Source organism: Gavia stellata, chromosome Z (assembly GCF_030936135.1).
Source record: "Gavia stellata isolate bGavSte3 chromosome Z, bGavSte3.hap2, whole genome shotgun sequence".
In the NCBI taxonomy this organism is placed as follows: domain Eukaryota; kingdom Metazoa; phylum Chordata; class Aves; order Gaviiformes; family Gaviidae; genus Gavia; species Gavia stellata.
In genome coordinates, this window is record NC_082637.1 from 1,662,700 (window position 1) to 1,682,621 (window position 19,922).

Below are 19,922 nucleotides of genomic sequence, written 5' to 3' on the forward strand. Positions count from 1 at the left end.
ATTGAGACCTGGGTTCTACAAACACACGCATCCTCGACTTTATTATCACAGGTTGTCCCGTTGGGACTACGCATGACGTTGAAGTTAAGCACGTGCACAAGCGTTTGCGGGATTGAAAACGTAATTAAAATGGAGGTAGCCTGCCTTTGTCGGGCTCGTAAAGCCGGTGCAGACTGCCCTGGACACCCGCAGAGGAACTTCTGGGAAGAGGCAGAAGCGGCTTAGAAATGAGGATGATGTGGGGTTTGTTGGCAGGCAACAAACTGTCTCCATAAGGGTCTTCAGGCCAAAAGTTCAGAAGTCGCATGTCAAGATAAAAACTTGGAGTTGAGGTTGATGTAGTCTGCCCATCTCCATCTCTCAAGGGCATGAGCTGAGCGTGGATTTTCAGCTTCGGCTGTGACTTTCCTGGCTTTCCGCAGTTCCTGTTATTTCAGAGTTTACATGGACTGCGGGGATTTTATTGTGACATTTCAAATTGAATCGCAGAAAACAGCATTTAAATGCTAACTTTTGTGCAGGAATCTAAGAAGAGACAGGTTTCTTCTGTAGCGGTGCACAAAGGTACTGATTAAAGTCATTATAAACCAGAAACTGGTATGCATTATTTTTAAGGTAGCGCTTAGAAGCCCATCAGCCAGCGTGCATGCTTCACACGAGGGCCCACAGGAAGAGAGCCTGTTCGTGTGTATTTTTTTTTTTAACATCCACATTAAATTAACGTATGGAATTTTCCACCCCTAGGAATTAGAGTAGCAGCTCATGAAGTAATTCAGTTATGTCATTCGTACATAAACAAAAAGAGTCGAGCAACTTGGCGTTATTTAAAAGACAAAATTTGGCTTTTGCTGTTTTGTCTTGCTGTCTTTTTCTCTTCTTAATTTTTAGCACGGTCGTAGCTGCCGCATCTGTGGTTTGTTTTGCTTGACTGTGTTTTTTAGTTAGCAGGTATAATATAAATTAAAAAGAACTGGACAGAGTGACCTTACTGGAATGAAGTCTGACATAACGGGCTCCAGTGTCGGGTTTTTATATAGCACCATTTTCTGCCTAATTGGTTGACATTCCTAATGCCGCGCAATTACAGCCTTTATCATATTTTTCAATTATTTTTGAGCTATAAACTTCATTTTGACCAGGAGAGAAACCACTGACCAATATTTAAACGACACCTTTTCAGGAAAGCGTTGTCCTCGCACAATGCCTCCATTCATTTCAAACCAGCTAATTAGGCACACGGTTAGAGCCCCCTCCTATTTGGGTTCCCGGCTTTCATCGCCGCGTCACTCGCTGCCTGCCAGCTCCACGTGGCCGGCCCGGCATGCGCGCGCTCCCGAGCGGCGCTGGGGAACGGCCGGCGCGTGTTTGAAGAGGCGCTTGGTGCGGTGTCTGAATCGGAGGCGCGGAGCCGAGGCCGCCGGCGAGGCGGGTGCTGGGGAGCCGGCGGGGAGGAAGGCAGCAGCGAGGGTGGGTCAGCCGCCTGATGCTCCGGAGGGGACCCCCGTCATCTGGAACTGGGTACCGAAATAAAGCGTCCGGGCACGCGGACTTGCTCGCAGCGTGGTTTCCTCCCCTCCCTCCCCGGCTGTTCAGTGAAGAAGAGTTAATATTCTTAATCCTCTACTTTAGGACCCTTTATATCTCCGGATTTAGCCAATACTTAAATGAATAATCATCTCTGTTGGAAAGAAATCGCAGGGATTATTTCAGTGACTTCCCTCCGACGGCCATGGCAACCCACTTCTCTCCATAATAGGCCGCAACCGGTTGGTTTCCCTTAAAATACTTCAATTATCTCCCACGGTGGGAAAGCAACGCCAGTGAAGTGTGGGAGACCTCGCGCTGAATTAGCGCTCGCGGGGGGATGCGGTGGCGGGCTGCTCCCTCCGCGTGCGGGACCGGCGCCCGAGTCGGCCTGCGAAGGGCAGCGGGCTGGAGGGGGGAGCGGCGGGCGGCGGGGAGCGTGGCTCAGCCGGCGGCCTCTGCGGCACTGGAGGGAAGTCGGCTGGAAGTCGGCTCTTCCCACCGAGCAGGCGCGTGGTGCCAAAGCAAACCTCCTCCTGCCGAGCCGGGGGGAGGCGGGCTCCCCCGGGAGCCCCCCGGGACGCGCGTGGGCGCTGCCATGCCACGCGCTCCCGCGGCCTCGAGGCACGCGGCCCGCCGCCGCGCCGGTATCCCGGCCTGGCCTGGAGACGTGGCACTTGCGCTTTTTTCCCTTCGTCGTCTTCTTCCCCTTCCTTCTAATGCCGAAGTCCGGCTTTGCCACTTTCAGCTCCGTTTAAATGGCTTTTGCATACAACTGGCTCGCAAACAGCCCTTTCGTAAGATATTTGGCGAGCTGCTGAGTACTCAGCACTACTTTTCTTCTGCAGAAGAAAATGTGAACTTTGCTTTTTTCCTGATTTAATGCCACTCTTAATGTCTTTTTTTTTTTTTATTAAATCCTTTCTTTTGCTTTTGATCTTATTTATAGCTGAGCCACTGGTCATATGGAAACTATTATTGTATAGCATGGAGATGAAAGGCTTCGGTGCAGTTAAATAAGAGTGAATAATTTGGACCAATAATACACCCATACAGTGAGAGACCGTTTGTGTCAGAGTGCCCTGTGCTGTTCCCTTTTTAATATAGCGGTAGAGGTTTATAAGGGCTTTGCACAAATCTGCTTTCTGTCAGACTTATAAATTTTGACAATATTGAACACATGTTAACATGCATCACCTTACAACTTTCTTGCCGCGTGTTTTTATTTATCTAATTGGATAACACAAGGTCATCATTTTTAAAAGGACAAAGCATGCTGCTCATTGCATTTCTGCATGATACTGGCGAGTTAGGAACAACCCCTTCCTAACCGTAGCCCGAAGCTGTGATCCAGGCTGTAGGTGATAGTTTTTCCTTTGTATTTAGGAAGTTAATTGTGTGTGTGGAAGCCACAGTGCGAGAAGGGTTAACTGTAAGGAAAGGGGTGCAACGCTCATAACTTCGTAGGAAACCTTTCCCCATTTTTTACAGCTCGTGTCTGCTCCTTACCATGCCCGAACTTCAAATGCCCATCTGTGAGCAATAAAAGAAACGTTCGCATGACCGTTCCTTACCGCTGCTCGGGATTCACTTCTGGGTCAGGTAGGGGGTTTCCTTGCTCTGGAGGATCATGTTTCCATCGTCATGGACATGACACAGAGAGAGAATCCGAGGTAATTCAAAACGAAATGCAGCACTTTGGGGCTGTCAGGTGCAATTGGGGTTTCACGGGGAAGGTACGAGTCAGAGGCACCAAACCAGGTTTCCCTGTCAGTGGGTGCCTGATCGCCAGGCAGACACCTTTCCCCATTATGTGTGCGGAAAACTGAGCATCTTCCTGGTCTGCCTGTAGTGGCAGAGGACCGCTGTGCTGTGGGCCCAGAGGTGGGTGATGCGGGGTGGGCGGCCGGTGCCCTGGACCCCTGCTCGCCCTGTCCCCGCTGGAGCTGCCTCCCTCTGCGGTGGCAGCGGCTGGGCAGGCGCGTTTGGAGAGCAGGGTTCCGCTTCGGGGGGGTGGTGTGTACAGCTTCAGCAGGGAGCCGGGGAAGCTCTCCTTCTGCAGAAAAATCCTTGCTTGCTCTCTGGAAAAGGGAGAAGTGGGCTGCCCCTGTCCTTCCCGGGGGCTGCCGGCCTCTCCGCTTTCACGAGTCCCAGCCGCACGGTGCACCCGCCTCTGGAGCAGCGGAGGGGTGGCTCGGGCCGGCAGCCTGCTCTGGGGGCACTGGGCTGTGGGGATAGGGCTCGTAAGGACTGAATAACTGCCAAATTCAGTGCAGTACATCTTGGCAGTGATGAAACAACCGTCTTAGACACAGCAGAGTAGTTACTTTTTTAAAAAAGAAGGAAAAACGCACTCTGTAGGACGAGGGTGAGACTGTGGCTTTTTTGCCAGCATCCCAGCATCACGTTCTTTATCTGTGCTAACTACAGGTGTACATCTCCGGCGTGAAATGCTGAGTATTCAAGAATTAATTTCCACGTATTTCTTTAGAACAGCTTCCCATCCACAATGAATATATAGATAGTGCAGATACCTGGAATACAGACAAACTAGCACAACCAGAAGAACCTGACGTTTGTACTGAATACCTGTTGCCGTATACAAAAATGAAAATGCAAAGTTAAGAGAAGGCAAGGTCTAGCCTTCTTCCAGCTCTTGAAGTTTTTAAAATGCCATAAAAGACTAATGCAAGCGTGAATTCAGGCATCGTCTGTCCAGGTTTTCGTGCCGTGTCCATCAGCCTAGTACGTGCGGGCCTCCAAAGAGACCTGCACTGGAAGGTCTGCAGAAGGATTTTGATCCTTACTCTGATTTTGATCCCTGCCTCTGGGATCAGCCTTCTCTGTACCACTATTTATTTATCTTCCGGAAGCCTTTTTAACCTCAGTAGCCAAAAACCCACAGGACTGGGGCTTCTCGTGGTTTTTCCCTTCGGCTGAGTTCCCTCAAGCGGACTGTACGTCACACAGGCGTATGCACACGTATGCTCGGGTACCTGCGTGTGCCTGAGACGGTGATGGCGAAGGGGAAGTTAAGGCAGAGATTTGCACATCAGCAGCCGAGCCCACTTACACCTCCCATGCACGTTTTAGGATTAGTTGTTTGTGGGGCGTTTTTTTCCACTCCACTCTGCTGAGTGCTGCGGTAGGGGGCTGTTTAAAGAGATGGAAATAAATAAAATATTAATAGAACTTCAAAGTGAGTTTGATTCTCTAAAGATAAGTATTATTTATAATCTACACTCCCGGGCTATGGGGCATGATTCATATCTTCGCTCCACCTCAGGGCAGAGCTGTTCTTTGTATAACAGACAAACCGGCGGCACTGCTGGCGAAGGAGGGAGGGGGAAGCAGAAAACGCAGCATCTTCTGTGTCCCCGGCGGTGCCGGGATCTGCCCGCGCCCTGAGCTCGCAGGCGTTGCTGCTTTCGGTCCCTACCGCCTTGTATAGGATGGGCTTTATTTCAGTAAGTCGCGTCCCCTGGCAGGTGGTGGGTTTCAGCCGCGTTTGGCAGCGTGGTGGTGCTCTCGGGGGCCCTGGGCTGCTGGTGGCTGGCTGGAAACCCCTGATGCCGTTTAGAGGAGGAAAGGCAGTGATGTTTAAGGAGAAAAGTAAATGGCCAGCCCATTTCAGGGGCCGTCTGAGACCTGAAGTTTGCCGTAAAAGCGGTCGTTTGGGTACCCACGCGGGACAGAGCATCCCGTGGGTGGGGGAGATGGGTGGCATGGTAAAAAGCACAGCGCTGCCAGAAACCAGCCCCTGTAGTCCTCTGCTTGTGGTGTGGGTTAGTTTTGATCTTTTACTATAGATACATGTGTGTGCGCGTACACACACACAGAAAGGTGTTTGTAGCCGGGTAGAGTTGGAGTTGAAGTCTTTCTGTGTCTCAGAGAATAAACTGTGTGCAGATAACGAAGTGATGGGGCTGTCTGAATCTTCTTGCGAGGGATTGAAACTGGAGAAATAAATTCTCCAGGAAAACACGCTATGGGAAGGCCATTGCAAGGTGGTGGTTTGTGCAGCCGTAGCGTTAGAAAGCGTCATGTGTTTGGGAGCAGCCCCCTCGCTGTGGCACGGGGAGGATCGCGGGTGGGAGGGGTGCTGCAGCCTGAGCTCCGTCCCATCTTGGGATGCCGGCCTCCCACACGGAGAGAGGGGAATACGGGCTTGGTGTCAGTCAGAGTGGATAAGAAATGGTCTTTCTTTCGTGTAGGGATGGCCATAGGTTGGGCTTGTTCACTAAGCAAGCCTGAAATTTGCCAGTCGGCAGGGAAAAGAGCTGCAAATCTCAACAAGCAAGATTGATCACGTAGTGGGTTGTGAAAGAGAAGAAAAGAATGGATAGTTTTTATCATACAGTTGTAAGACATGACATAGGTGGTTACCTTCCAGATCTCTTGAGAACCTAAAGGAGAAGAAATGTGAGGAAATCTTTTTTTATTGGAACCAATTTTAAAAATACAAACAAAACTTATATCAGTATGTCAGCAGTAAAGTGGTGGTGACTTTATGGCATCTTTTTTTTGCATCTGAATTCAACACTTCAGTTTAAAAATCCTCCAGATAATTAGCTTTCGATTATTACCGTGTCTGCTTCTTGACATGGCAAAACAAGAGGTAGTCTTCAAGAAGTCAGGCCAAATAATCAAGAAATCTGGGTTGTGCCTCTTCAAGCTGGACCACCCAACTGGAGGCATCTCCTGTAGCCCCATAACAGAGGTGGTCTGGGGGAGGAGATGGGCTGCTCTGGGGCAGGAGCAGGACAGGATGCTTGCCATCCCCGGGTCGCTCTGTGTGTCCGCACAGGTCACGGACGGAGCCCGGGGAGGCTCGCAGGAAAAGGGAGGGACCCAGAGCGAGACGCGGCGTCTGTCAAAGCGCCTTTACAGCTTCCAGCCGCTCTCGGGAGCTCTGCTCGAAGGGTGGTGGTTGTTTGCCAGCCAGAAGCGGTATCATGTGTTTCTTTGTCTCCATCGACCTCAAAACTAAGTGGTTTTCATCTTTTGTACAATCACAGAAAAACGTAGATCGGAGGGGACTTGTGGGGTGGAACCGCTGCTCACGGCGGGGCCAGCGCCGGGGTCAGGTCCAGCTCCCAGGCTAGGTGGGGTTGCCCAGGGTCACAGCCAGCCGAGCTGGGCATCGCTGGGCGTGGAGACGGGCAGCCTGTTTCACTAGGTGTTCTCTTTCACCGGTGTGGGGAAAAAATGCTTTTTCTCCTCAGAAGGATGTCATCGGGATTTTACTGTGTTTTCTGCGCTGAGATTTCAGGAAGCAGGACTGCCGAGCTCTGAGCGCCCCGTAACAACTGAGCCTCTCTTAAAACCAAATAATGCTGGTTCCAGGCTTTTCTTAGTATCTCATGTTTTAAAAATTAAAATGTCTCAACAAGGAGAGAGTTTTTGTCTCTGCTATTTTACACTTGCTTTCGGTTATTTGCATTTCGTCTAGTAGTAAAAGATTTTCTCAAGTTCCCCTTGGCAGGATTCCCTTTTATCTTTCTTAGTGCGGTCTCGACTTGCTGTTAACAATTATCCTATATTATCTTGTAAGTCTGATTGGAAACATCCCTCCATCTTTTTATCTGCCCCAGTACTTACTTTTTGAGAATAAAGAGGGATTTACAGTTCTCTGCCAGGTTTATCACCCCTTTCACTCAAGTGTTAGGGGACGCACGCACCTGAGGAGGTGGAGTGCTGAGTTTTGCGTGCGGACACGCTGTCTGTCTGTCCCTGCAGACACGCTGTCTGTCTGTCCCTGCAGACATCCGTCGGTACCTCTCCGGCTCGGAGCGCAGCCAGCCGGAGCTGCCGTGCAGGACCAGGGAGGCAGCACCGGTGTTACCGCTCCGGGTACTTTTATATCAAAGCCTCCTGCAACTCCTGACAGTTTTGCTCTTCAGATGCTTCACTCTTCTTGGCGGTCTCCTTTAATTAACGAAGGAGCAACCCTGCTCCACAGAGTGTGTCTGTGAGCCAAGTAGAGGGGAGGAATGGATGCGTTTCCATCGCGCCCGTGCTGTCAGCTCCGATGATGATGGCATTACTGGAGTGTTTAATAAAACCTTTATTGGTATATTACCCGGAGTCATGGCGTTGGCAGGGATGATGCCCCTTCGGGTTTGGGACTCAGTGGTTAATGAAATACAGCGAGCGCTAATTTGGACGGGGCGTCTTGTTTTGGAAAGGCAGGTGACACGTTATTATGTTTGGGGGGAGCGGGGGCCGCGCCGCTCGCTGCCGTAGCTCCTGCTGTCAGAGGCTTAGCTGGCATTACGGGGAAAAAAATGGCAGGCCTGCGAATCTGATCCCCCGAAATGAAAGTCGAATGCCAAATTGAAATTCCTGCAGGATTTCCGATAGCAATGGGGGAATTGAGAAGCCCACAATTAAGCATATGGGCATTAAGATAATTGTCAGATCTGTTGGCGGACATGATAGAAGACAGATGGGTAGGAATCAGCGCGCTCAGCTGCAGCACCCTGGGAGACAATTTGACGTTTTACCTGCCTGAGCTGCTCTGCCGTGTTTGTCACGAGGCGTGCGGCGCGGCATCCTCCTGGGCGGCCTGCGTGGCTGTGCGCGGTGCGCGCGGTGTGCGCGGTGCGGCTGTGCGCGGTGCGGCTGTGCGGGCCATCTGCGCCCTCTAGTGAAACACAGCCCGCTGCCGAGGCTCACCGGCCCCGGCCCTCTCCTGGGGTCCCCGGGGCTTGGGGCTCGGCCGGCTCTCCGGCACCGCACGGCCTCACCGCTGCCTCTCTCCTCCCCGGCAGGTCGGAGCGCACCGCGAGGACGGGGTCAGCCTTCGCGGGAGCCACTCGCTCGTGCCAAACCAGGTCCCGGTCCCCCAGCTGCCCGTCCAGTCTGCCACATCCCCGGATTTGAACCCGCCCCAGGACCCGTACAGGGGTGAGTACAGCCTGCCTGGGAAGCCCGTCCCGGGACACAGCACTCCCCAAACACGCGCCTGGGACGGCGGTGACCCGGGCTGGAGGGGTGTTGGAGACTGTACCGCAGCGCAGGGCATGGCGGGGACAGCAGGGCAGAGCCTGTTGGCTAATTCAGCTCTGCTCTCTGAAATGCTCCGGTTATTACAACTAGAAGTGTGCAAGCAACTTACCTCTGGACAGCGAGTTTTGATACCAGGACTGCTTTGAGCAGGAAAATAGAGCGTAGAAAACACTGCAGGAGGCACATCAAAAAGGTGTGAGTTTAAGGTGAGACTCGGACCAGCAGATTTTCCACCGCCTTTACAATTGTGCGGCGGGCAGGACGGCACCGGGGTGCCTCTCCTTGGCTCACAAGATGTGCTGCACTGTCCTGAGCCTCGCAGACTGCTCCGCAGGGCTGTTGCGAAGCAGGCCTGGAGCTAACCGAACCCAGAGGACATCGGGGGCTTGTTGTTGCTCCTAGAGGCAGCTGATCTTCCCGTTAAAGTGAGGAAGAAGGAGCCCAAACTATTATGATGGCTTACAAGGTCTTGCTGGTTCGTTGCAGCCAAGGTATTCTGATTATTTTGTAAGAATGATATATGAAAGTTTGTTTTTTAAGGTGAAGGAAAAGTTATGTAGTGATGGAAGAACAGGAGTAGCAGCTAGGCATCCTGTGCCCGCTTCCCCGGAGCAGAGCTAGACCTCAGAGCCTTGGCTGAAACCCGTTTTCGGGAGCTGCCGCCCTCGCGCCTGGCTCTGCGGCAGTCAGCTGGGGCCGCGCCGCAGGCCACCCTTCACCGGGGACAGGCGTTGGCTTCAGCACTGCTTGACAGCTTGTCTGTGTGTTTTCTCGCAGGCATGCCAACCGGACTGCAAGGGCAGAGCGTCTCTTCGGGTAGCTCCGAAATCAAATCTGACGACGAGGGAGACGAAAACCTCCAGGACACAAAGTCTTCTGAGGACAAGAAACTAGAGGATGACAAGAAGGATATCAAATCAATTACTAGGTCAAGATCTAGGTAACAGTATATAATAGTGTCGCTTCATTTAATTCCTTTACTGGATTTCGATGAAGTGAACAGAACAGGAGGAAACTATGAGGTTTTTTCCTGGCAGGTAAAACCACAGCCTAAGTGGAACAGGATGGCTATTCTGGCAGTACCGAGTACCGTTCTGGTACCTGTACTCCAGGACGTCCTCAAATTCGAACAATTCACAAATTTGGACACTGAGCAAGTTCTCCACAATCTCTAAAGAAATTGCGTTACGCTAAAATGTATGAATTTGGGCTGTTACTCCTCTCTGCCTGTGCTTGCAAATTGGAATACAGTATGGATTTTAATCTCTCTAAAAATGTGCCTAAGAGCTGATCACACCTGCATCTGAACTAACAGACCGTATGCTTTTCTTTTACCTCTGAAATAAATTTGTCGTTCCCGGTCCTCAGTTTCTGTAAATCTCTAGAGCTCCCTAGGTTTAAGCGGAGGGTTTAGAGGTCTTTACTTGTTCAGCATATTCTTTATAAATTTTTGGACAGTATTAGTGAAGGCGTAGCTGGATTTTATCTGGGAATTCCTTCCCATGGTGAACATGACCCATGTCTATGGATGCTGCAAACGTGAACCTGAGCGAGGTTGAATTTCACCTGCCTCGCCTGCATGGCAGCACAGGGCCCCAGGTACAGCTCAGGACTGCAGATATTTCTCATCGTAACAAAAAAAACCCCATAAAGCTGAAATCCAGGCACCAGCCTGCTTTCTTCCGGGGATGTTTTTAAAGATGAATGGCAGTGTCCTTCTGCCTTTTCTCCTTCCACGCCTGGTTCTCTGTATAAAAACGGAGCCGCGGTAAAAACCGCCTGAGCAGACGTGCTGCCCCTGAGAGAGCGCCGAGACTCAGACCTCTCAGGCCGGCGCTCGCCGAGGTTTAAAACGTTAATTACATTCGCGTCTCTTATGACTGGAGAAAATATATGACACTGGAGATTTTCTCTGAATAAACGTGTTGAAGTAACCATATGTGGAAGTGAGGCTTTCATGTGCATTTACAATATGGTAAGAAGGAAGCACCTTTATGCTGATGTGAGGTGATCGGAGTTCTTGTTAATTCAACAAATGCGCTGTCGCTTATGCATATTTATGTGTGCTTTGAAGCTTTTGTAGGCTAACATTTTTGCTTTTAACACACTTGCAGCTTTAAAAGGTTACTCCTGATATTTAGTTACATGTCTAAATCCGTGTTGTTAGGGCTGCTGAAAATTTATTACTCCATTTGCATAACCAGTTCAAATTATATAGTGCCAGTGACTCACCAGTGGATGTGTTTTCAATTTAAAATCATCATCTTACCTGGGTAGAAAGCAGTTTTGTTGCAGAAGGGATGCAGAAGTTCACCATAGGGCTTGTCACAGCCATAAATTACTTCCGTGGCTCTTTGCCCACGGGCGTTTCGCTGCCCCGCGCCGGGAGCGGAGCGCTGCCCACACCCAGCGCCCGTGGCTTGCCACTGCTCGGGAGGATGGCGGATCCTCACCCTCAGCGATGGAGGAAGGTTCTTCCAAAATCCGAATGACAGTCTGCTGAAAGGGAAACAGTGTAAATGCCCAGCTGTCATCCTGGCTTGGAAGCTACTGCTGAGGGGCCGGAGCCCGTGGGACTTGGGTGCTGGCACCGGCGTGAGATGGGGCAGGTCCCCTCGCTGGTTGGGGACAAGCTCTTCGCTCCCGGGGCGAACCCACAGGCAGCAAAGATGGGAGCAGAGCAGATAGTCACCAGCGTGTCCTTTGGGGTTAAAGGGTGACCATAAGTGGAGATTTGCCACAATTTGAAATGTTGCAGTATTGGCTGTGATAAAATACGTTCTTGAAAAAAAGCTGTATTTTTGCTTCTTTAAAATACCAGAAGTCCTGCCTTGCAGATTGTGAAGCTTCATTACAAACAAGGCTTTACTCAGTGTAAAATTTAAGGGGTCTGAATTTTGCACAGGTTTGGTGGAGGAGGGAAGGAGGGACAAGTAAGAATCGCTCAGGAGGTGTCTGCTCATGACTTGTAGCCCTGGTTTTGGACAAAGTCTGCTGAAAATCTTTGCACTACTTATTTTCCACGTCATTAGAAAATGATGTATTCCTTTTGTCTCCCAGCAATAACGATGACGAAGACCTGACACCGGAGCAGAAGGCCGAGAGGGAAAAGGAAAGGAGAATGGCCAACAATGCTCGGGAGCGCCTGCGTGTCCGCGACATCAACGAGGCTTTCAAGGAGTTGGGCCGGATGGTGCAGCTCCATCTGAAGAGCGACAAGCCCCAGACCAAGCTCCTGATTTTACACCAGGCTGTGGCTGTCATCCTCAGCTTAGAGCAGCAAGTCAGAGGTCAGTGTGCCGCCTCTTGGACCTCCTTACATCCCTCCTGGGCTTCGGCCGTGCCAAACACACCTTTCATTGAATCAGGGAATGACGGGTTGGAAGGGACCTCTGGAGATCATCCAGTCCATCCCCCCCGCCAGAGCAGGTTCCCCCAGAGCAGGGTGCACAGGAATGCGTCCAGGCGAGTTTGGAATATCTCCAGAGAAGGAGACTCCACAGCCTCTCTGGGCAGCCTGTTCCAGTGCTCTGCCACCCTCAAAGGAAAGAAGTTCCTCCTCAGGTTTAGGTGCAACTTCCTATGACCGAGTTTGTGCCCGTTACCTCTTCTCCTGTCACTGGGCACCACTGAAAAAAGACTGGCCCCAGCCTCCTGCACCCACCCCTGCAGTATTTATAAGCATTAATAAGATCCCCCCCCTCGTCTTCTCTTCTCCAGACTGAAAAGCCCCAAGTCCCTCAGCCTTTCCTCATGAGAAAGATGTTCCAGTCCCCTCATCATCTTTGTAGCCCTTTGCTGTACCCTCTCCAGCAGCTCCCTGTCCTTCCTGAACCGGGGAGCCCAGAACTGGACACAGCACTCCAGATGTGGCCTCGCCAGGGCAGAGCAGAGGGGGAGGATAACCTCCCTGGATTTCTGGACCGGAGAAGGCCTGGCCAGGGGCACGCGGTGCCGGGGAGAGAGGCAAGACCCAACCCTTGGCTCCCAGAGCTGGCTGGGCACCTCCGAGCAGCCGGGATGCTTGTGTTCCCCTGCGGCTCCGGCAGCGGGGTGCTGGCGTAGGTCCTCGGCACCCTCGGCTTGTTCTGCATTCTTTAGCAAGATCCAAATTCAGTATTAAGCTTGGCTGCTCCTTGGCACCGCACAAACACGGAGGCATTTGCAGAGCCTGCGTGTGGAGTTGCGCTGCATTTCAGCGCTTGACCTGACCAAGCTGCATCCTCCGCTTCAGCCCGCTAAATTCCTGTAGCAGGACTGGAATGAATAACTGACGATTAATTATTTTAAACGCCCGTGCAATGAACAGATCAGTCCGGTATAAGAAATGTATTTGAAATTGCTTTTTGCTTCAATTCAACAGAAAGAAATCTGAATCCTAAAGCAGCGTGTCTGAAGAGAAGGGAAGAAGAGAAAGTATCTTCAGATCCTCCTCCGCTTTCCCTGGCAGGCCCCCACCCTGGGATGGGAGATGCCTCCAATCACATGGGACAGATGTAAAAAAAGGCAAGTTTGTTTTCAGCCGAGCCCTGGGAGCCTTCTGCCCCGCACCCAGAGGGGTTACCCCCAGTCCGGCCCCCGTCCCAGGGCCGACCGTCCCCCGGGGTGCTGTGCGTGGGGGTGGATGTGCCGGTCCACCCCTTCCAAATTGATTTTCGGGTGGCCCTGCCAGCACGCTTGATTTCCGAGGCAGCGTTCAGGTGGGTTGCTGGAGGAGGGTATAGGGACGCACGCTCAGCTCTCCGTGACTGATGAGATTTTTTACTTCTTCCACAGGTCCAAGTTGCCACATTTCTTCATTTAAGCAAGAGACCACTTCCTTAACAGCTGTATTATCTTAAACCCACATAAACACTTCTCCTTAACCCCTTTTTTGTAATATAAGACAAGTCTGAGTAGTTAAGAATCACAGACGCAAGAGATTTCAGCATTCCCGAGTATTAAAACCGAGAAAAAACAAACAAAAAAGTGCAACTTGAGGGACGACTCTCTTTAACATATCATGCAGAATGTCTAACGCAGTATGTTACGAGCTGTAAGTGCACAGCCTAGAGACTGAATGGCAATCTTCTCCACACTGTGGGACAATGCATTTGTGCCTAAACTTCTTTTGGAAAAAAAAAAAAAAAATATAATTAATTTGTAAGTCTGAAAAAAATATTTAATTTAAAATTGTAAACTTGCAATAATGAAAAAGTGTACTTCTGAAGAAAAAAAAAAATGAGCGTTTTTGTTGGTGTGCTAGACAGCTAGTGTTTATACTTACTGGATATTAAAAGGGAAGCTTTGCTGCCCAGATATTTACAAAACCAGCAAACGTCCTAACGAAAACTGAAGCGATGACATTAGCCATTCCTTAGGGTAGGAGGAACAGATGGATCTTATAGACCTATGACAAATATATATATATAAATATATATATAAATATATATTAAAAATTTAGTGAATATGGTAAGCTTTTGTTCATTTGTTTCAGACTTTTTTGCTCCTGTAAAAAAATAGTACTGATTAACTTTTTTAAAAAGAAGATTTTACTGTAAATAAGGATTTTTTTGTCTTATTTCTGTCCCTCTGCCCTGTTTTTGTTATTGTAACCTGTAGTGCCAACTCTGTCTCTGGAGGGGTGGTGCAGGATGAAACGCTGACCCTGACGTTGCTTCTCATTCATAACTAACGTAGAGAGTTGTTTCTTCAGTCTTTGGGGAAGACAGGACTTGGGGCCGGCGCTGTGCCGGCACCCCGGGCGCGGGAGCGAGCCCCGGCCGCCCCGCGGCTCCGCTCGACCCTTTTCTGGGATTTTCAGAGGTACAAGGTTAGAATGCTACAATGTTACCACTGTGCCTTCCAATGTTTATATCATCGGAAACATGACATAATCAAAGTGGCTGTGATTAACGAACCGATTAAAGTGTTACCTATGTGTGTAGCCTAAATAGTGTGCAGTGAGGCGTTGCTGAATACATGGTCAGATTTGGGGGGGGGGACGGGACCATCGCGGGGGAAAATTGCAAGTAGTGTGACAGATTTGATCGACTTCCTTTTCTGTTGTTCTTCTCTCGTTTTTAAGTGGATTATTTAAGTGTAGACCACTTGCTGCCTCCTCCTTTCTTTGTGAAATGCCAATTTCGGTCATCATGCAGCATTATAACAAGCCTTATGAGTCCTAAAGCATTAAGTTGCACTTTCTCGAGGAGGGGTGGTAGTACAGTATTTCTCTGGCCAGTACGAATGAAGTTTTTACTTAACATATTTAATAGTAACATAGCTCAACCTATGGCACAGCAGCTCATCAGATAACTAGCTTTGAAGTCTGGGCACAATTGAACCAACTTCCATAGTGAATCTTAATAACGATTGACTTTGGTGTACAGTACGATTAACAGATAGTGCTCCTAGTTAAGTATTTGTCAGCATCCTTTTGTCTCTAATTCCAGTTTCTGTTTTTACAGCCACACCAACCTGGCATGTATTTTAAATAAAATCTCCCTGTTCGAGTAGATTTTCCACCTATCAACACTGAATAAATGCCATAAATCCATCAAACGGTCTAAATGTTCCATCTGTTCTCCTGTTTTGCCAGTTATATAGTAATGAAAAATACATTTGTAAATTTTATGCAACAAATGGCAAACGTATCATTATTTTGAAATTGTGTATGTAAAAGTTATATTTTTACATGTAGACTCTTGTTATTATGTGTTTTAATACATTGTATCAGTTTTTTTGTTTATAAAAATCTGTGTGGTTGAAAAAAAGTCTCATTTAAATGAAATAGTGAGATACGAGAATCTGAATTTTATGTTTGTTTCTGAAAACGTAAAGAACAAATATGATAGTTACCACGTGCTCACCTTCGACATCCCCATACCCATTTGGATTAGCTGTGTGCGTGCTGAAAACTGTAAATATGTTCAGTAGCGATAAAACTTTCAATGTTTTGAGTTGTCGATAAGTTTCTCAAATGTGGAGGTGGATTCAACCGCTAGAGCAGACGCTAGAGGAGACCACGCTAAGGCTTAATTCCGAGTTACGGAGGCTGATGGCGGGAGAAGCGCTGGACTTGGAGCAGGCCTGGTTTATCTGAGAGGGGGTGCAATAAAGCTTGAGCCCACCCGGCGCTAGTGACGGCCAGCGGTCCCCTCGGCAGGCCGGAGGGCTCTGCTGCTCCGTGCCGCGCGGGTTGTCCCTCCGGATGGGGTGAAGAGCGCGATGCCGATGAACAAGCCATATATTTTTTTCCAGGAGACCTCAGACCCGCTGGACCACGCTCGGTTTCGGTCTGTCCGAGCGCGCCGCTCGAGCGGGGTAGGGACCGGCAAGGAGATCATCGCCGAGGTGCTGAGGACTGTGCTTCTGATAAACGATGTAAAAAAAAAAAAAAAAGAATTATAAGACCAACTTCATGTTTATTTAAAACAATCTGTGGACAGAAAATAAATGACGAGTTTAGTTTCTGGAACTTAAAAAAGAAAGAAAAAGCTTTTCTTGTTCCGCTCGCACTCGGCTCTCGCTGAACTGGAGGAGCGGCTCGGGGCGGTGCTGGCGGCTGCGGTGCTCCCGGCCGCCGCGGGGACGGATGCCGGCGGCACGCTGCCGGCACTCCGAGCCTCGCAGTCCCTAGTTCACGCAGGATGCGCCCTCATCCGCCCTGGAGTTAAGAACCGAGGATCCTGGCCGGCTTCCGCTCCGGATGAGGCAAGATTTAAAAACAAACAACCCCGCGAGGGGGTAATCCTTAATTTTTTCCGTTACTTCCCAGCCCAGGTAAGGTGTGCGCATCCCGAGCTGCCTTTCTCCCAGGGGATTGAGCTGGTGATACTTAGTTAAAGGGATGAAGGTTTTAGAAAGCTGTACCCTGTGGTAATAAAACCGGGCTAAGAAACTCGCAAAGACAGGCATAAGTCCTGACTTAGCAGCTTTTTCTGAACTGATCCACCTCCACATTCAAGTAATTTATGAATATGCTGAATAGGGAATCTGTTCATCTAGAACTTTTTTACCATTTGTCTTCTGTGTAGCTGCAAGGAACACTAATGTTTATACAACTGTCAGTCCTACCAGTGATGCAACTTGTACTGATTCAGTCTTCCGAGGTTTTGGGGGGTTTTTTTAGGTTTTTTTTCAGGGGGCGGGGCGGGGGGAAGGCGATGAAGACGGGTGGTCAGGGCGAGGAGGGGTTCACCTTTGTATCCAATAGGCAGAACGTGATCCGTGTCCAAAAGCGAACAATACAGAGTATTGCCAGGAATGAAGAGATTTCGGCGGAAACAAGCACAAATAAAAAGCTTAAAAAAAAAAAAAAAAGGAAAAAAAAACAAAAAAAAAGGAAAAAGAAAAAATTAGTCCACTGGTTGACTGGAAAAAAAAACCTAGAGGTGGAATACGATGAATTCCAACACAGCGGGGCACCAGGGCCTGGGGGGGCCCTCCCTTTTCGTTTCGTTTTCGTTTCGTTTGTTTGTTTGTTTTTTAAAAAACATGTTCTTTCTCATGGGACTTGAAGTTGATTCATATTTGTGCAGTGCTGGTTTGACCATACTCATTTCAAGTATTATAGACTTATGTAATGGTGAAAATATATGAACTGTGGCCTTTTTCATTCTTGTTACTTGTGATGCAATTAAGTGAAGATAAGGAAAAAAAAAAAGCAGAGATTTACCATGTATCAGTGCCTGGCTTTTTGTTATAAAGCTTCGTTTGTCTAGTGCTCTTTTTGCTATAAAATAGACTGTAGTACACCCTAGTAGGAAAAAAAAAACTAAATTTAAAAATAAAAAATATATTTGGCTTATTTTTCACAGGAGCAATCCTTTTATACCATGAATATTACGGAAAAAAAAAAAATTGTCAGATTCTGAATATTTCTTCTTTGTAGATTTTTGGAATCATTCTGAGTAAAAGTTTGTTACTTTATTTTACTATTTAAAAGATGTTATTTTACCATGTGTTATTGAGATGAAACTGTATGGTAGCTTTTTTTTTTAGTTGTAGGTCGCAACGGGGAAATTTTTGCGACTATACACATAGCTGCAGCAGTAAAAACGAAAAAAAAGGGAAAAAATGAAAAAAAGGGAAAAAGATTTAAAAAACAACAAAAAAAAAGATGAACAGTTACACCTTGTTTTCAATGTGTGGCTGAGTGCCTCGATTTTTTCATGTTTTTGGTGTATTTCTGATTTGTAGAAGTGTCCAAACAGGTTGTGTGCTGGAGTTCCTTCAAGAAGATGACAAGCAAACAAAGACAGCTTGGTGTAGGCCATTACCTGTTTCTCATCTGTAGTTATTCGATGCCGTCATGTACATGACCGTTCTGTAGCAATAAATGTGCCATTTTTATAAACCGTTTCCGACACTTGGGTTTCATTTCATTCTGCATTGCCCATCGCCGCCGGGGCCGGCCGGCTGCCGCCGTGCCCCAGCCTGCTTTTGGGGGGGGTTCTTAGGAGAACGGGTGCTTTTTTCTTTCTGTGTGTGTGTGTTTTGGGTAAAAACCCGTGGATTCCTTGTGTCCTGGTGTGTGTGCCGTGCTCCGGCGGGGCTCGGTGCTGGGGTGGCTGGAGGAGCCGGTGCCGGGCACTTCGGGCTTCCCCCCGCGGTGGCTTCTGCACTGGCCAGTAGCGTTGGCAAAGGAAAGTGCTATAAAAAGGCAAGATCATTTTCATTCTCATTCTCATACAGATTTTACTCTGTTCTGTAGGTAAAACATCTGTATTTCACCCTAAAACTCTTTGAGCCCCCGGAAGGATGCACCTGCCAGAGCAAGCAGGGGATGCCGTACCGGGGGGGTGCTGGAGCGCAGGCGGAGCCAGCCTGTGAACCCTGGAAAAATAGGCGGAATCTGTAAAATCCGAGGCTGTGTATCTGCAGAAATGTAAACTGCGGAGTGTCTCGCTGTGCCCTCACTTGCCGTGCTGGGTCGGCGCTCACCGCGTCGGTGGGTCAGCTCTTCTGCAGGTTTTTCCCTGCTACAGTGTCATGGTTGGAGCTGGAGCGAAGACGTGAGATGCACAATCACTGTAAACCAAGCATTGCCAACCTCACTCACGGTTTCACGGTATTTACACTTTTTTTTTTTTAATAATTCACTTCTGGTTGGCGCTGCTGGACCTTCTCAAGCCAGACGGAAACCACCGAGCTCAGACCTGCACAAACTCCTCGCATCACGTCTTCCCAACAGAAAGTTGTGCAAATGGCGGTGGTGGGGACCTACAGGCTGAGAGGGGACCTTGGTGGCGCGGCCTCGGGTCGCTTCCGGAGAAATGCGGGGGGGCTGGTTCACGCAGCGTTTGTACAACACCCGCGGTGGACACAAAAACCGCTGCAGTTCTGCGCTGGGGAGTTGTTTGTCCTGTGTGGTGCCTTTGGGACCTTTTCGGTGATTACCGACGCCCGCGCGGCAGTGCCGAACCAGCCGCCGGCTGCTCGCCCGCGGGAGGACCCCGCAGGGCCCGTCGGTGCGGCCGTTGGTAGCAAAATGCGAGGACTCGATTTAATCAAGTTATACGTGACACACACCTGATACTTGCAAAGCTTTTGGATGATAACACCTTTAGTGTTGCCGATGAATGGAGTTTTATTGCTGCGGTTTACCCTTCTGCCACAATTCGTTACTGCTACTGAACGATGCAGTTTGGTCTCTTTGAGCGTTACAAATGAAATGATGTGTTTAACTGAGTTTTTCTTCCCGACCAGGGTAGTAGGTCATTTTAAATAACTGCGGGCGCTGGCTCCGTGGCGTTTCCTGGGGGAGGGTGCTCAGACTTCTCGGGCAGAAAGCAAGCTCACATTAATCCCTTCCGGAGAGCGCGGGCTTCAGGGCTGGCCCCCGAGGCTCCGCGTGGCTGCCGGGCACGGTCCGGCCGGGGGAAGGTCTCCACCTGCCCTGCCGCCTCTCAGGCCATTTTGGAGGAACCCTGCAGCACCCACCACCCCGCCTCGCATCCGCAGCCACCAGACCTCTCCTTTCCCGCCCCGCCAGCCTGGACCCAGCAGGAGCCCCTGCCTGTTCCTGCCTGCGTTGCCTGCTCTGAAGATGCCAGCGGAGCCTCCGGCCCAGCGTCTCCGGGTGCCGCCTGTCCTCCTCCAGCCGGGAAGCCGCTGCGCTCCCACACCGTCCCCGGTGCCGTCGGTCCCATCCCCGGTGCGGCACGGCTGGAGCGAGGAGCTGGGCGGGCAGGGAGGGAGGAGGAGGCAGCGTGGGCAGCCCAGCACCAGCCCACCCCACGCCCGCACCTTCCCTCGGGCATCGGAGCGGCTCTCCGGCTCACAGGCGTTAGTGCTCCACTTGCAGAAACCAAAGGTGCTTTGCCAAAGGGGTGCCCCGAGGGGCCGCGAGGGCTGGGAAAGGTGGACGGGAGGGACGGGGGCACCGGGCACAGCTGTGCCAT

The 19,922-nt window shown here is 49.9% G+C and overlaps 1 protein-coding gene across 8 annotated transcripts in view; it reads left to right on the forward strand.

Moving 5' to 3' along the window:
• TCF4 (transcription factor 4) overlaps nucleotides 1-16,090 on the forward strand; it is a 241,335-nt gene extending 225,245 nt beyond the window's left edge. For all 8 annotated transcript variants that reach the window (XM_059833713.1, XM_059833716.1, XM_059833711.1 and 5 more), the window contains 5 exons: nucleotides 8,298-8,433; nucleotides 9,313-9,475; nucleotides 11,596-11,825; nucleotides 12,899-13,041; nucleotides 13,312-16,090. In XM_059833713.1, the coding sequence (XP_059689696.1) occupies nucleotides 8,298-8,433; nucleotides 9,313-9,475; nucleotides 11,596-11,825; nucleotides 12,899-13,035 (666 nt within the window). In that variant the 3' untranslated portion in view covers nucleotides 13,036-13,041; nucleotides 13,312-16,090. The remainder of the gene's footprint in view (nucleotides 1-8,297; nucleotides 8,434-9,312; nucleotides 9,476-11,595; nucleotides 11,826-12,898; nucleotides 13,042-13,311) is intronic.
• The last annotated feature ends 3,832 nt before the right edge of the window (nucleotides 16,091-19,922 follow it).